This window comes from Hippocampus bargibanti, linkage group LG06, assembly GCF_051943395.1.
Source record: "Hippocampus bargibanti isolate YZ-2025 linkage group LG06, ASM5194339v1, whole genome shotgun sequence".
Lineage (NCBI taxonomy): Eukaryota > Metazoa > Chordata > Actinopteri > Syngnathiformes > Syngnathidae > Hippocampus > Hippocampus bargibanti.
The window spans coordinates 30,064,170-30,079,885 of record NC_142739.1 but is presented as its reverse complement, the minus strand read 5'-3'; the positions used below and the strand labels follow the sequence as shown (position 1 = coordinate 30,079,885).

Sequence of the window (15,716 nt, the reverse complement as noted above, 5' to 3'; positions counted from 1 at the left end):
TCCCTGTGGTTACTCTGGTCTGCTGATCAGATGTCACTAATTTGCTCTTCATATTACTAATGCTATCAGACCAACTAGTAAAAATATCATAATTGAATAATAATAACAGCATAATGTGATAACATTTGTCCACTGTACCTGTCGACTAGTGATGAGAATTCCATCTCTTTTTAAAGAGCCGGTTCTTTTGGCTCGCCTCATTAAAAAGATCCGACTTTTTTGCCTCTTAAATGGCTCCGCAGTTTTTTTGTTGTTGCTTAAATTAATTAACTACCAAAAATCCCGTAAAATTATGTGAAAAATGAAATACTCGTGTACACAAATACACTCTATCAAATATTTTTATTGATATGGCTTGATTTATATGTGCACAGAGAGCATCAACTGACTTTCACTTTCCCAGTGGTTACTCTGGTCTGATGATCAGCTGTCACTAATTTGCTTTTCATATTAATGCTATTATACCAACTAGTAAAAAAATATAATAATTGAATTATAATAACAGCATATAGTGATTTTTATTTTTTATTTATTTTTTGTTTCACCAAATATTTCATTTTTTGTATAGACTTTATGTTCCTATAATCCCCGATCTCTATTTGCTATCTCGCTGATAGCTCGCTCTCTATTTGCTATTTAGTATGCTAGCTATCAATCTAGCTAGCTATTAGCTATGAGTGAGCGAGCTAGCTTTCTATCTATTTGAGTTAATTTCGGGGAGAGCGAACGCTGTCCATGTGGCTGACACTGCTCACCCAGAGAAAAAAAAACTGATCCTGTGACTGTAAAGTGACCTTGAGAGGTTTAAAAAGGCGCTTATAAATTAAATGGACAAAAAAAAGTAGGCTCCCATTTCCGGCTCCTTGTTAGGAACTGGCTCTCTTCGTTCACTTCAGAGATCCGGCTCTAATAACCGGCTCGCTCGCGAACGACACATCACGAGCATGTACGCAATGCCCCCCCCCCACAATGCTTCATCATCCTCACATGATCCAAGGATGGAAATGGGAAGATTGATCCAAAAGTATTGCAACACGACCCAAACTTGCAAGTCATCATGGGAGTGCGATGCAGCGTTTTCAATGGAGATCCACCCATTCAAAGCGTTTATAAGCGCCTTTCAAAACTCTCAAGGTCACTTTACAGTCACAGGATACATTTTTTATGGGTGAGCAGCGGCAACCACACGCACCAGCGTTAACTCAACCCGGAAGTAACTCAAATAGATAGCGACCCAGCTAGCTAGCGAATAGATAGCTAATAGCTAGCAAAGATATAGCTAAGAGCTAGCGAATAGATAGCTATTAGCTAGCGAATAGATAGCTGCTATCCATTTGCTATCTATTAGCACTATTTATTAGCTATATGGCTATCTAGCTAGTAGCTAACTGATTAGCTGCTATCTATTTGCTATCTATTAGCACATATAGCATAGGGAATAGATAGCTATTTTGGGGAGTTCAGTCCACATTCTGTCCTCACAAATTAAACCAGGGGTGTCAAAGTCATTTTTTGCCCGCTAGGGGGGCACATTGAAGTGACGGTTTCCTCTCGGGAGACCGTTATAATATATAATAATAATAATAATAATAATAATAATAATAATAATAATAATAATAATAATAATAATAATAATAATAATAATAATACATTTCTAAGCGCCTTTCAAAGCTCTCAAGGTCACTTTACAGTCACAGGATCCGTGTTTCCGTGGGTGAGCAGCGGCAGCCACACGTGCCAGCGTTCACTTAGCCCGGAATAACTCAAAAAGATAGAAATCTAGTCAGCTAGCTAACAGCTAGACAGCTAGATACCTAGCTATCTAGATAGCTAATAGATAGCCAGCTAGGTAGCAAATAGACAGCAAATAGATAGCTAGGTAGCCAGCTAAATAGCTAAATAGCCAGCTAAATAATAATCATCATCATCATCATCATCATAATAATAACAATATACTAATAACATACAAATACGTAATAATATCCCGATTATAATATATTATGTGACTGATAATTTATTTGCAAACTTTTTTATAAAAGCTTAACGTTCAGATAAACAACAACAACAACAACAACAACAATAATAATAATAATAATAATAATAATAATAATAATAATAATAATAATAATAAATAAGAGCCTGTTCCCAATGATTAAAAAGTAACTTGGGAAAGTCCCCTGTGAAGGAATGGTGACCTTTGCACCTACACTGGATTTAAATCATGTGTTTCAAATATTTTGGTTTTTTTTTTTTACTGCTGCATCCACGTATGCATGTTTATCGAGTAAATATTGAAGCGATTAGCCGAACCAGCGCAAATGGCAAGCCAGCCTCCCCTTATGGACTTTGCTAAACAGAAACACATTCACAAATGTGCTCACTTTCACCAGTGACATCCAATTTACACAGGTAAACCCCCCTTTTACGCCTCCTCGGCCCTAGAGTGTAATTTCAACAGCCGTATGTTTCGACTTATTTTTATTGACACAATGTGCACACGTCAGCATATGCAGTAAAGCATTATTTTTATTTTTCAAAAAAACGACGTCCAAGATGTGGTTTCGTTAAGAATATGGCTGCTGGGAGAGGTCATCTAACAGGAAATTCTCAACATGCAAACAATGTCCAACATTTAAGTAGAAGCAGACAAAGCGTCTACTTCGATCACTTTTGATTTGTAGCGTAGGCGAAGCTTTAAAAAAAAGTGCGTGGGAGCAGCATTCCTTCTGTTTCACTTGCATTTTACTTTCTTTGCCACCAGAGGGCACACATTATGGCACAATAACAACAACAACAACAACAGCAGCATACAAACAAAGAAGAACAGTTTAGAAGCTACGGAAACGCATTGTTGCCAAATTTGGAAAAACGCGAACCTATACCATTAAAAAATTAAAATGTACCACAAAAACGAGTACGGTAAACGACAATAGTTGTATTCAGTTCATCCTGTCTACTTGATATGTAATTTAAAACAGGTATTTGAACACCTACAATACACTGTCTGTAAGAAAAGAATCTGTTTTAAATTAGTGAACTACAATGTAAAAACTAGACATGTAACAAACATTTCAATAATAATTCACCACACACTCTCTAATACCATATTAAAGTGCATTTAAATAGCTTTCAAATGATGTTTAGATGATTGTTCTTGACAAATAAGGAAATAAGGATTTTTTTTTAATTTTCGAAATATGAGGACCGAGTTCTTTATCAAAGTTTAAACTATCATAACCTTTTTTAATTTTTGGCAGATCTTAACGAGTGAGGTACCATTGGAAAGCTTTTGAAATTCTACACAAGAACAGAGAACACAAGAAAAGATTCCAAATATAAATGAGCAAATATCAACGATCGAATGCAGGCAGATTTTCGTCAGAAATAAAAAAATGGCTGTCACTGAATACTAGGAAAGAAAATTGCGAGCTCTAGTAATATATATGCTAATGCATCTTTTTGCTTGAAACTTGGCAGTCATGGAGAAAAATATATATTCTACCACTTCTATGAGTTATAAAAATACAACTTAATCAACTTTATAAACTGTAGTGTTAGCAAAAAGAGCGTAAACTCCAATCCCCCCCCCCCCCGTTTCTCGTAGTCGTATTCGTAAATTTCAGGAACCAGCATGGAAGAAAACGTGTAATACGTCATCATAAACTGCATAGCTTGGAAAATGCCACGGAAAAACCATGGCGTAATTCACAAAAGTTCAATGATATACGACAGATATGTGAGTACAAAATGCGCTCGGTTCACTGGACAGAAACAATCGCGGTGGAATATAGCTCACTCTAGCGTACTTTTAAAAACAGGAAAAGCAATTGTTTTAAATAACACTTTCATATAAAAACACGAACATTACTCTGTAAAAAGGTGATAATAAATACGATATCTAAACGCGATACACCATCAACGAAGTAAAAACTAAAATTAACAGAATGGCTCATTAAAATCACATTTCATGCTTAAAGGGGAAACACGACGCGTTTTTAAATATTATTTAATGTCACGGCATTTGAACGTGTCGCGGAAATACAGTACCGACCTCAAAGTTCTTCTGCTGGATGGGACCAAAGTCGCAAGAGAAGTTGGGGGAGCCTTCCGCGAAGCAAACGAGTTCGCCGTTTTACACGATGCGTTTGACGTTTTTACGTGGTAATTTTCATGGTTTTAAAAATCACAAATGGATCTTTATTAACATGATTAATTTGACAGCGTATTATCACGTGTTTAAATAGTTTTATTTTATTTTTAAATGACGGATTCATTGGGTGTATTTTTTATATCCGGGTGAGACATTAATAGCCTTCCGTAGTAGAACAAAAGGACCGATTCAGATCATCCCCCCCCCCACCCCCCAAAAAAATGAAAGTAGAAAATTGTTGGCAACTCAGATTAAATTAAAAAAAATGGAGGACCGGTGTTATCTAAATCTATCTATCTATCTATCTATCTATCTATCTATCTATCTATCTATCTATCTATCTATCTATCTATCTATCTATCTATCTATCTATCTATCTATCTATCTATCTCTCTGTCTCTCTGTCTATGTCTGTCTAGTAGTTGGTAGCTAGCTACTAGCGATCTAGCTAGCTATCTATCGCTTGTTTTTCGACTTCTTCCTTTCCTCTTCCTTTCATCATTTTACTGCTGTGAAATTTCAGTGTCTCCACTGCGACACTAATAAAGGCGAATCCAGTCCAATTCAAGTCCGTTTATGATGATTTTATTAGCAAAGCAATAAACAAGCGTAATAAATTAAAATGGACGTTTTTGTAAAATTGCAATAGAAAAATAGTTTTGTCGCTTTGGGGCAAAACCAGAGTGTCCCTTCATTCATTCATTTGAGTAGTAGCTTAGCTATTCGCTAGTGAATAGCTAATAGCTAGCAAACAGGCAGCCAATAGCTAGTGAATAGATAGCTAATAGCTAGCAAACAGATAGCCATTAGCCAGCGACGAGATAGCCATCAGCCAGCGAATAGATAGCTATTAGCCAGCGAATAGATAGCCATTAGCCAGCGAATAGATAGCTATAAGCTAGCGAACAGATAGCCATCAGCTAGCGAACAGATAGCCATTAGCTAGCGAATAGATAGCCAATGGCTAGCAAATAGCTAGCTATTAGCCAGCTAATAGCCAGCGAATACATAGCCAAAAGCTAGTCAATAGATAGCTCCTAGCAAGCAAATAGATAGCCATTAGCCAGCGAATAGATATCCATCGGCCAGCGAATAGATAGCCATTAGCTAGCAAACAGATAGCCATCAGCTAGCGAATAGATAGCCATCGGCCAGCAAATAGATAGCCATTAGCTAGCAAATAGATAGCCATCAGCTAGCGAATAGATATCCAATAGCTAGCAAATAGCTAGGTATTAGCCAGCTAATAGCCAGTGAATAGTTAGTCAATAGATAGCTCATAGCTAGCAAATAGATAGCCAATAGGCAGCGAACAGATAATCACTGGACGGGACTCCTTTCCCCTCCCCTCACGGCACTCATCAGATGGCTCTTGTAGGTTTTGCTAAGTCCCGTCATCCAGAACTTGAGCAGCCTCACGTTGTCCTCCTCACCGGGTCCCGTCGTACCGAGAAGAACCAGAACCTTCTGGGTATCCTCCCTGCCTCGCCCGTCCACCTTGGAAAACTTGAAGAGCACTTTGACCTTGCTGAAAATGGGAGGCGAGGAACATGTGGTTACGAGTCCAAGTTTAAAGGTAAATGGGGGCTGTCTTACTTCATCCATTCCTCCTTTAAACAGAGTAAACAGTGGGACACCACGTCCACCGAGAGGTTCTCGTTGGAGAGCGCCAACTCCAGTTTGTTGAGTAACGTCGGGCCTGGATGAGGAACATGCGTCGTGGTCACATGACAGTGTTTGGAATTTTGAAAACAAAAAATGGCCGAGCTATGCTAACCTCTGTCTGTGGGTTGGTTGTTAGCACTGCTGATGGTGAATTGGTAAAGCGAGCAGATGTTATCTTCTGTCGGTGGACTCGGACAGTTTGTCTCCGGGGTGACGTCCACCAGCACTGAAAATTCTATGGAAAAGGCTGCACTAGTAATAATAATAATAATAATAATAATAATAATAATAATAATAATAATAATAATAATAATACGTTTCATTTCTAGGCGCCTTTCAAAACTCTCAAGGTCACTTTACAGTCACAAGATAAAGTTTTTCTGTGGGTGAGCAGCGGCAGAAACACGCGCCAGCGTTCACTCAACCCGGAAATAACTCAAATAGATAGAAAGCTAGCTAGCTATCGAATAGATAATTAATAGATAGCTATCTCGCTAGATAGCTAATAGATAGCATATAGATAGCAAATAGATAGCTAGTTAGGTAGCCAGCTAGATAGCTAGCTATCAAATATATATATATCAAATAGATATCTAGCAAGGTAGCCAGCTAGATAGCCAGCTAGATAGCGAGATTAGCTAGCTAATAGATAACGAATGGATAGCTAGCTAGAGAGCCAGACAGCTAGCTAGAGAGCTAGCCAGCTAGCTAATAGATAGCAAATATATAGCTAGTTAGGTAGCTAGCCAGATAGATAGCAATATTATCTAGTATCATAACTAATAGATAGTTAGCTAGAGAGCCATCCAGCTAGCTAGAGAGGTAGCCAGCTAGCTAATAGATAGCTAATAGATAAAAAATAGATATCTATCAAGGTAGCCAGCCAGATAGCCAGCTAGATAGACAGATAGCAAGCTCGATAGCTAGATAGCTAAATTGAAGCAACATGATGTCAACAAACCGGGAAGGACACATGCTTGGGTGCCGATAAAGTGCTGTCCATGGCCTCAGACAATGTTTTTTCCCCTTACACAAGGGGGCAGCATTTCCCTTTTTTTACATGTTAGCGCTATGTTCCAGCTTCAGCTGTTGTTCAAGCACTGTCAACCAATATTGCATTGTATTTTGGACATCTGCCCCCATTTCAAGCTCCAGACCCATATCATTTAGGAATTAACTATTTTTTTTCTGATGAAAGAAAAGACTCTACGGTTTCTAATGCTGCATTGAATGTTTACATAGTCCTAAAACTCAATATTCTGTGGGTCCTGGAAGTCGAGTGAGAATGACAAAAACCCTGGCACTGGAGTGGACACATTTTAGAGTGAATGGCAATGGGGGACGAAGCTGTTTAATGTCTGCTGGATTTGGTGCGCATTGCGCCTGTCTGAGGGGAGTCGCTGGAAAAGGTGGTGAGCAGGGTGCGGAGGGTCTAGTACGATTTTCCGCGCCCCTTGTCTTGATTCTTTCAGTGTGCAAGTCCTAGATAGTGGCTAGTGCGGTGCCAATGATTTTTTTCCCCGCCTCCAAATGACTTTCGGAGACTCACAATTGAATCTTTCGTGTGTTTGCGTTTCACCTGACGAGATGACATGGGCGGGAATGACCACGTCTGGGCTCAGACCCAGAAAGTTGCACTTGTAGGCCTCTTCATAATGAGCGCTGTACGGAATCGAACGCACGCAGCCGACGGGGAGCAATGCCTGATGGGAGAGACAGACAGACAGACAGAACATTTTATTCGCTAGCTAATAGCTATCAATTCGCTAGCTATTAGCTATCTATTTGCTAGCTATCTAGCATGCTATCTATTTGAGTTACTATGGTGTTGAGTGAATGCTGGCACGTGTGGCTGCCGTTGCTCACCCACAGTAAAAAACTCATCCTGTGACTGTAAGGTGTCCTTGAGAGTTTTGAAAGGCGCTTAGAAATCAAATGTATTATTATTATTATGATTATTTATTTGAAATTGAGAAAAGTGTTGACATGCGCCCCCTAGTTGACCCTGATTGGGTTACAACAGTAGCGCAAGAGCTTATCACTAAGTGCATAGTCGGAGGCCCAAATTGCCACCGCAAATCGGGGAAAAGAAAGTTACTATTAAAGGAGAGTCATTTTAATCATGATGACGATTAATCAACCACTAATTAATTCCGATTTTTGAAAATCCAATCATGAAATACATAATCTGTCATTTAAAATTGAGTTTCTTAACTCATTCACTGCCATTCACGAATGTATTCGGGAATTGAAAATATGACGTAGATCGCCATTCCCAAATGTGTTCTTTTTTTCAGGCTTGGGTGCCGATAAAGCGCTAGCCATGGCCTCTGGCAATGTTATTTTTCTTTTCCACAAGGTAGCAGAATTTCCCTTTTTTTCCCATGCTAGCACTTTGTTCTAGCTTCAGCTGTTGTTAAAGCGTATTAAAGTGTATTTTTCTGCATTGTGACCCACGGTACAAAGAGTTTGAACTTTATCGATTAGCTATCTAGCTCGCTAGCTGGCTATCTGTTGACTATCTGGCTGGCTACCTATTATCTACCTAGGGGGCTAGATATTAGCTGTCCAGCTGGCTGGCTGTTAGCTGTCTAGCTGGCTAGCTTTTAGCTATCTGGATTTTCTTACTACTATTAGCTATTTATTAGCTATCCATTAGCTAGCTAGCTAGCTAGCGTTACTGCCTTGAGTTACCACCTTCAGCTGTTGTTCAAGCGCTATATAAATCAATATGTATGTAGTATTGCATTGTATTTTGGACATCTGCCCTCATTTTCAAGCTCATATAACTCCAGACCCATATCATTTAGGAATTAACTTTTTCTTTCTATTGAAAGAAGAGAGTCTAAGGTTTCTAATGCTGCATTGACTTTTTACGTACTCCGAAAACTCAATATTCTGTGGGTCTTGAAATTTGAGTGACAATGACAAAAACCCTGGCACTGGAGTGGACACATTTTTGCATATCTGGCAGTAAATTCTATTTTGGAAAATCCAATCATGAAATACATCTTTGTCATTTAAAATGGCCCAAAACTTGGAATTATTTCCCCCCTAAAAAAAATTTAAAGGGGAAGGGAAAATGTTACTACGGACTGAAAGCACCCAACAGGCCAATAACACTCATAAAAGGTCATCCAGCGACCCGGAAAGTCACATGACTCAGAAAGAGCACACTGGACGTCAGATATGTCTTGTGTCTAAATTTGGGAAATAAATCACAGGTGGAGATTCATTTAAAATACCAGCGACGGATCTCGTATTTTTGCTTAAAGAAAAACAAAACCGCTACGTGCTCCGGCTCGTCTCTGGAAGAGAGACGTCAGGGCGGAGAAGAATAACTTAAAAGCGGCGTTTATGAACAAATTCCGTCATCTTGTGATCCGACAGTCATTATTTTGGTTTCATGAAATGGTCTTTCACCCCGCGAAAGCAGATCAAATGGAACATTCCATGCTCGTCTATCGAGCTCGCTAGGTAGCGAGCGAGCTAGCGATAAAGCTAGCTCGCGAGTGAGCTAATGACCCCTCTTTCTATTTAGATAGCTGGATAATCCCTGGCTAATTTTGCATATCAGGATATAAAAAAAATTTTGGAAATAAATTATGGGTCGTATAACATATTATTATAAGTATATTATTATTTGTATGTTATTAATTCTTCTTGTTCTTCTTATTCTTATTATTATTATTATGAATGTAAAGCCTTTATAAAAAAGGTTGGAAATAAATTATGGGTCGCATAAGATATTATTATTATCACAAGTATATTATTAATAGTATGTTATTAGTATTATTATTATTAATAATAATAATAATCATCATCTGAATGTTAAGCTTTGATAAAAAAGTTTGGAAATAAATTATGGGTCGCATAATATATTATTATTATACTGATAATAATAATTGTTATTTGTATGTTATTAGTATATTGTTGTTATTATTATGGTTATTATCAAATTCAGAAAGCCTTTAATAATAATAATAATAATATACTAATAACATACTATTAATAATATAATAGTTATTATTGTTGGGAGAAATTATGTATCTCTTCCTGGTTCTGTTCTATCAATTATTATTATTGTTATTATTATTTTATTAGTGTTATATAAATTATGATGATTATTATTATTAGAATTATTATGATTAAGATGATAATGACGATTATGATGATTATTATTAGTGGGCGGCCTGGTAGTGGAGTGGTTAGCACACTGACTTCACAGTGCAGAGGTTGCGAGTTGAAGACCCGATCCTGCCTTTACAGCAGCTCCTGTATTTTGTTTTTTTTTCTACTTCTTCTTTTCCTCTCCTCTTCCTTTCACCACTTTGTTGCTGTGAAATGTCCATTTCTCCACTGTGAGACTAATAAAGTCTAATCGAGTTATAATCAAGTTATCAATTTTAATAACCATCTTGGAATTAAAAATAGCTGAAAGTGATTGAAACCATTTGGACGGAGATCGCTGTGACTCAGAGTCACGTGCAAAGAATCACAACAACGACTCCCACTCGAGTCATGGAAGTACCTTAAGTAGCGTGAAAGCAGACCGGATGAGCTCGGGATGGGCGCCTCTCCAGATGACCTGATTTCCCATGAGCACATGCCACGCCACCTGCCGGAAGTCGGCAGCTCCGAGAACCTGCTCGGACGGGACGACGCAAACCAGACGCTGGGTGACTCATCAAAGCTCAGAGTCAGGCATGCGGCGGCGGCGCTACGTCAACGACAACCAAATTTGGAGTTTTTCATCTTTACCTGCCTCAAGTGCCTGAGCGAGCGAAACTTGAGACCGGGTGACTCGTCCTCGCCGTCGCGGTGACCTCCTTCGCCGTCTAATTGGTGCTCCGCGGATTTGGAAATGCCTCCTTCGGCTCCTTCCCAGCAGCTTAGTTCCTCTTCTTGTTCTTGGAGGAAGAAGATGAAATGGAAAGCGAGGATGGGTTACCACCACGAGGGGGAAAAAAAGCTTAGTGACTCACAGTTTACAGATTGCTATGGCTAGCTAGCCGCGTGAGCGTTTCTTTGCTAGGCCACTACAAGTGGGAATCTTGTTACAACAGTGGTGGAGCGTCGGGGCCTGCAAGGCCTTCTCTGCTGGCCTAAAACCATCTGAATCACACACTGATATCATAATAATAATAATAATAATAATAATAATAATAATAATAATAATAATAATAATAATACATTTCATTTATAAGTGCCTTTCAAAACTCTCAACGTCACTTTACAGTCACAGGACAAGTTTTTTTTTCCGTGGGTGAGCAGCGGCAGCCACACGCGCCAGCGTTCACTAAATCCGGAAGTAACTCAAATAGATGGAAAGCTGAATCAGAATCAGAATAATCAGAATCAGAATCAGAATACCTTTATTCGTCCCACAATGGGGAAATTTGCAGAATCAAGACAAGAGCGCGGAAAATCCTACCCTCCGCACCCTGCCCACCACCTTTTCCAGCGATATGGGAATGATATTTTGTCCATGAATTCTTATTATATAATTCCAAATTGTCTTTCAGCTTCCTTTTATTGCTTTTCCACATATTAAATAGTAATAATAATAATAATAATAATAATAATAATAATAATAATAATAATAATAATAATAATAATAATATAGCACTTTAACAACAGCTGAAGCTGGAACAAAGCGCTAACGTCTGGAATGAAAAAAACATTGCTAGAGGTCTGGTGAGCACTTTATCGGCACCAAAGCATGGGTCCTTCCCGGTTTGTTGACATCATGTTGCTTCACTTGAGCTATCTAGATATCGAGCATGCTAGCTCGCTATCTATTTGCTATCTATTAGCTAGCTGGCTGGCTCTCTAGCTAGCTATCTATTAGCTATTTATTCGCTAGCTAATCTCGCGCTCTAGCTGGCTACCTTGCTAGATATCTATTTGCTATCTATTAGCTAGCTGGCTCTCTAGCTAGCTATCTATTAGTTATCTATTAGCTAGCTAATCTCGCTATCTAGCTATCTATTTACTATCTATTTCTAGCTAGCTATTTGGCTGGCTACCTAACTAGCTATCTATTAGCTAGATGGCTAGCTCTCTAGCTAACTGGCTGGCTCTCTAGCTAGCTAACTATTAGTTATCTATTAGCTAGCTAATCTCGCTTTCTAGCTGGCTATCTAGCTGGCTACCTTGCTAGATATCTATTTGTAGCTAGGTATCTAGCTGGGTACCTAACTAGCTATCTATTTGCTATCTATATGCTTTCTATTTGCTATCTATATGCTTTCTATTAGCAATCTAGCTAGCTAGCTATCTATTATTTGTCTATTAGCCAGCTTGCTAACTTCTATTAGAGTTACTTCTGAGCATGAAAAAACAAAACCCGAACAAATTGGGGAATTGGGGCGCTCCACGTCATATTTTCAACTCCCGAATAAATTTGGGAATGGCAGTTAATTCCCGGACGTTTTGTCACCTGTCTTTCTCTCGATGAGCACAAGCGTGTCTTCGGTGGGGGCCCCTTCCAGCAATTTTTCCGTCAAACGACGACCGCAGGCTTTGAGCAGCCTGCCAAGCCGAATTGAAAAATGGGAGATTGTTCAAAAGCAAACAATTGCATCAGTTGCTGGAGCAACGTGGCGGACTGACCAGCTGAAGGAGGAGTGCAGGCTGGCCCAAAGGTCGGGATGCTGCGTGAGAGACGTGAGCGAGCGAGCCGCGTTGCCGCTCCTCTGGTGCGGGAAAACCGCCGGAGAGAAGACGCTGTTCATCCTCACCGCTCGCTGGGGGCAAACGCCTTGCTCGTTGTCAAACACCTGACGCGGGGTTAGCGATAAGCCATTGGCGGTTATGATTCTGGAGAATGTCGAGATACATTTGAAGCCAATAAACATGAGGTGTCAAAGTCGAGGCCCGGGGGCCAAATCCGGCCCGCTACATTATTTTATTCGGCCCGCAAAAGCAAATCAAACTTGGGAAATTCCACGATTCTTGCTAAAGTCCCAACCAAAATTTCACACGGCGTGCGATGACAAATGCTAAAGAGAGCCAAAATCGGGGTAACCTTAAGGGCGGTGCTTTGCAGACTCTGGATGGTCAATCGGAGATGACGTAGCAGAAACGGCCAGGAGTTAATCAGGTAAATCCGATCCATGGCCACCATGACGATGCTGTACCAGCGCTGGAAGCCTCTAGCCAGGCTATCCTTGATGAAGAACGTGTGCGAGAACACAAAACCGTGTTGCTCGTCCCCAAAGAAAATTGGCCCTTCGCGCCCGGGGCACACCTAGGAAATAAAATATAGGACACACTGAACTCACACACAAGTAGACGAACTTCAACGGTTACCTCACAGCTGAGGCTGCGTACGCAAGCCTGGCGCACGACGCTAAAAAGCTGCGGCTCTCGAGGATGCTGGTGGCTAACAAAGCGAATTCCCGTCTCGTCGTCCGTGCTCATGAAGCCTGGATGGGATGCGGGTAGGGAGCGACACCCCTGTGACGTAACGGGGAAGAGGAACAGCGTGAGACATATGACACAGTTGCTAAAATTACAGAGAGGAAGTAATTTAGCTGCAACGCAGTCACGGTCAAGTAGTACAGACGCTATCCTGCTCACGAACATTTACGTTACGAACAACGGGACATATGAACATTTTTGTACTGTAGTAACATACAGTGATACCTTGAATTAGAAACTTAATTGCTTCCCGGGCAGAATGTGTAAGGCGAAAAGTGTGTATCCCAAACATTATTTTCCCATAGAAAACCATTCAAATGAGAATAATCCGTTCCCAGGTCCCCGTAAAACATAATTTTCTACTTTCTAACTTTCCTTAAAACTACACACAATATGCCTAATTTTATGTATAATAAATGTGCTATTGTATTATAATTAAAGAAATAAACTGTACTGTATAATAAAGTGGTTTTATTGACCTTTGTGACGGTCGATGGCTTGATGGAATGGAGTGGCCTGTTTCATCAGCATTGAGGAACGTAGCCTTCTTCTTTCACCATCTTGAGGGATGATCCCTTGTAGGTGCTTTCTCTGCCATCATTTTACCTTGTTCCGCATCAATTGTGTTCTGTTTAGCTGGGTCGATAGCTTTTTGCATCAAGTGTACAGATGGCTTGTGCGGGTTATTTGTGGAGCCTGATTGATGGGATGTTTTAACCTTGCAGTCTACACTCTGCCTTTGAACTATCAAAGTTGAAATGAGTCCAAATTTCACCGTTTTCTATCCATTTTCTCACTCTCTCTCTGTCGTCGGCCGGTCTCTTTCATGTTTCAACCACCTCCCCTCACTGCTGCGTTCTTGACCAATCATGTGGCTTTAACCGAAGACTGGGGGCGGGGAATAGAGGACAAAAACAGTCGGCTTCCATTTTGTTGTGAGGAGAACGGGCTTGTTCGCGAACTACCCATCACTCATTGTGGCGCTCCGTGTGTATCCCGAAAAAAAGTTCATATGCCAAGGTAAAATTTTAATAAATTTAACGTTTGTAAACCGAAAAGTTCATAAGCCAAGGGGTTCGTAAACCGAGGTATCACCGTATGTACTATTCTCTGCAGTTGTACATGTACATATGTTACGCCTTATACACCGGTGCATCTTATATACCGGAAAATACGGTAATTATGGCAATGGCGTACCGTATTTTGCGGTGTATAAGGCGCAGCGGAGTATTATGAACACCCCCGGTAAATGGTATACAAACGGTCCCCTACTTAAGAACATTTTTGGAGTCACAACTGTAGTATTCTCTCCAATTGTACATGTACATATCTTTATAGACCATATATTTTGTGAAATGTTTATTTTTTTTAGTACAAATGTTACTTATATACGCCTTAAGCATACTTATATAAACCTTAAACATACATTCAATACAAAATATAGCACTGAATCAATTTACAAACGAATTCACCTTATGAACAAACGTTCGGAACGTATCTCGTTCATAAGTTGGGGAGCGTCTGTACGAATAGCTCTCTGGTCACATGACTCAATGTCTGCAAATTCTGACCGATTTTTGATGTTTAAACATCTAATAAATAACCTGCTACTATATTGAACCTTGTCCGGCAACCTCTTAATGTCACTCGGTGTTATGTTTACATCTTAAATTGATCTCAAATCTTTTAAAATTTGGTTAATATCCACGAGCCAGTGTTAGCTAAAGCTCACCTCACACATGTCTCCCCTTTGTGTGACCGAAGTGTTGGCCCTCATGGTGAGTCCTTCGCCGTCCCGGTCAACATCTCTGTCCCCGGGCACCGCAACGCCCGCCAGGGAGGACGGCGACGGGGACGGAGGGTGCAAAGCCTCGGTGCAGAACAGTGTCCTCGGTCCATGGAGCTCACAGAAATGACAGAGAGCCACAAGCGCGTTCATCTAAACGCGGACGAGATATTACCGTGTCAGTGGAAATTGAATTGGAAATTAAAATTACCATGCGCACATGACTGGGTTGTTGTCACAACATTGACAGCTTGCCTCACCGTCGGCAGAGGGAAGTTCACTTGAGACAGCTTTATAGAAGTAAATCCATTAATCGCTGTTTGCTCCAAATACGTCGCACATTAATTAACATTTTGCCTGAGTCCAATCTAATAAAAAAGAGGCTTATAGCCTACGGCCCCGCGAGCTTCTATTGTGTTTACCTCGGTGCTGTTTTGGTAGCTAGCATGACGTCATACGAGTGACACAGAGTCACGCGCTCCAACTCGAAAACACGTGGACGCCTTTTCCATTTTTATTAACTTCAAATGTGAGGGCTGATGATAATATATTAGAATTTCTGACTGCTGTCTACCCTTGCTGTAGTTTTATTGAAAATTAAGTTTTACCAAACGTTTACAATGATCTTTTTCGAACAAAAAAATGAAAACTACATTACCCATAATTCGTCACGGCATGGCCATCTTTGGA

The 15,716-nt window shown here is 40.0% G+C and overlaps 1 protein-coding gene across 1 annotated transcript; it reads right to left on the bottom strand.

Annotated features, from left to right (window-relative positions):
- Positions 1–4,719: 4,719 nt before the first annotated feature.
- flcn (folliculin) lies at positions 4,720–15,481 on the bottom strand. Its single transcript, XM_088999476.1, has 12 exons — positions 15,287–15,481; positions 14,973–15,179; positions 13,130–13,276; positions 12,846–13,067; positions 12,431–12,597; positions 12,258–12,349; positions 10,577–10,725; positions 10,347–10,460; positions 7,395–7,518; positions 5,928–6,050; positions 5,747–5,849; positions 4,720–5,678 (listed from the first exon to the last, which is right to left on the bottom strand). Exons 2-12 carry the CDS (start codon positions 15,177–15,179, stop codon positions 5,471–5,473), a joined length of 1,656 nt encoding a protein of 551 aa, XP_088855602.1. The 5' UTR covers positions 15,287–15,481; the 3' UTR covers positions 4,720–5,470.
- Between the last annotated feature and the right edge of the window lie 235 nt (positions 15,482–15,716).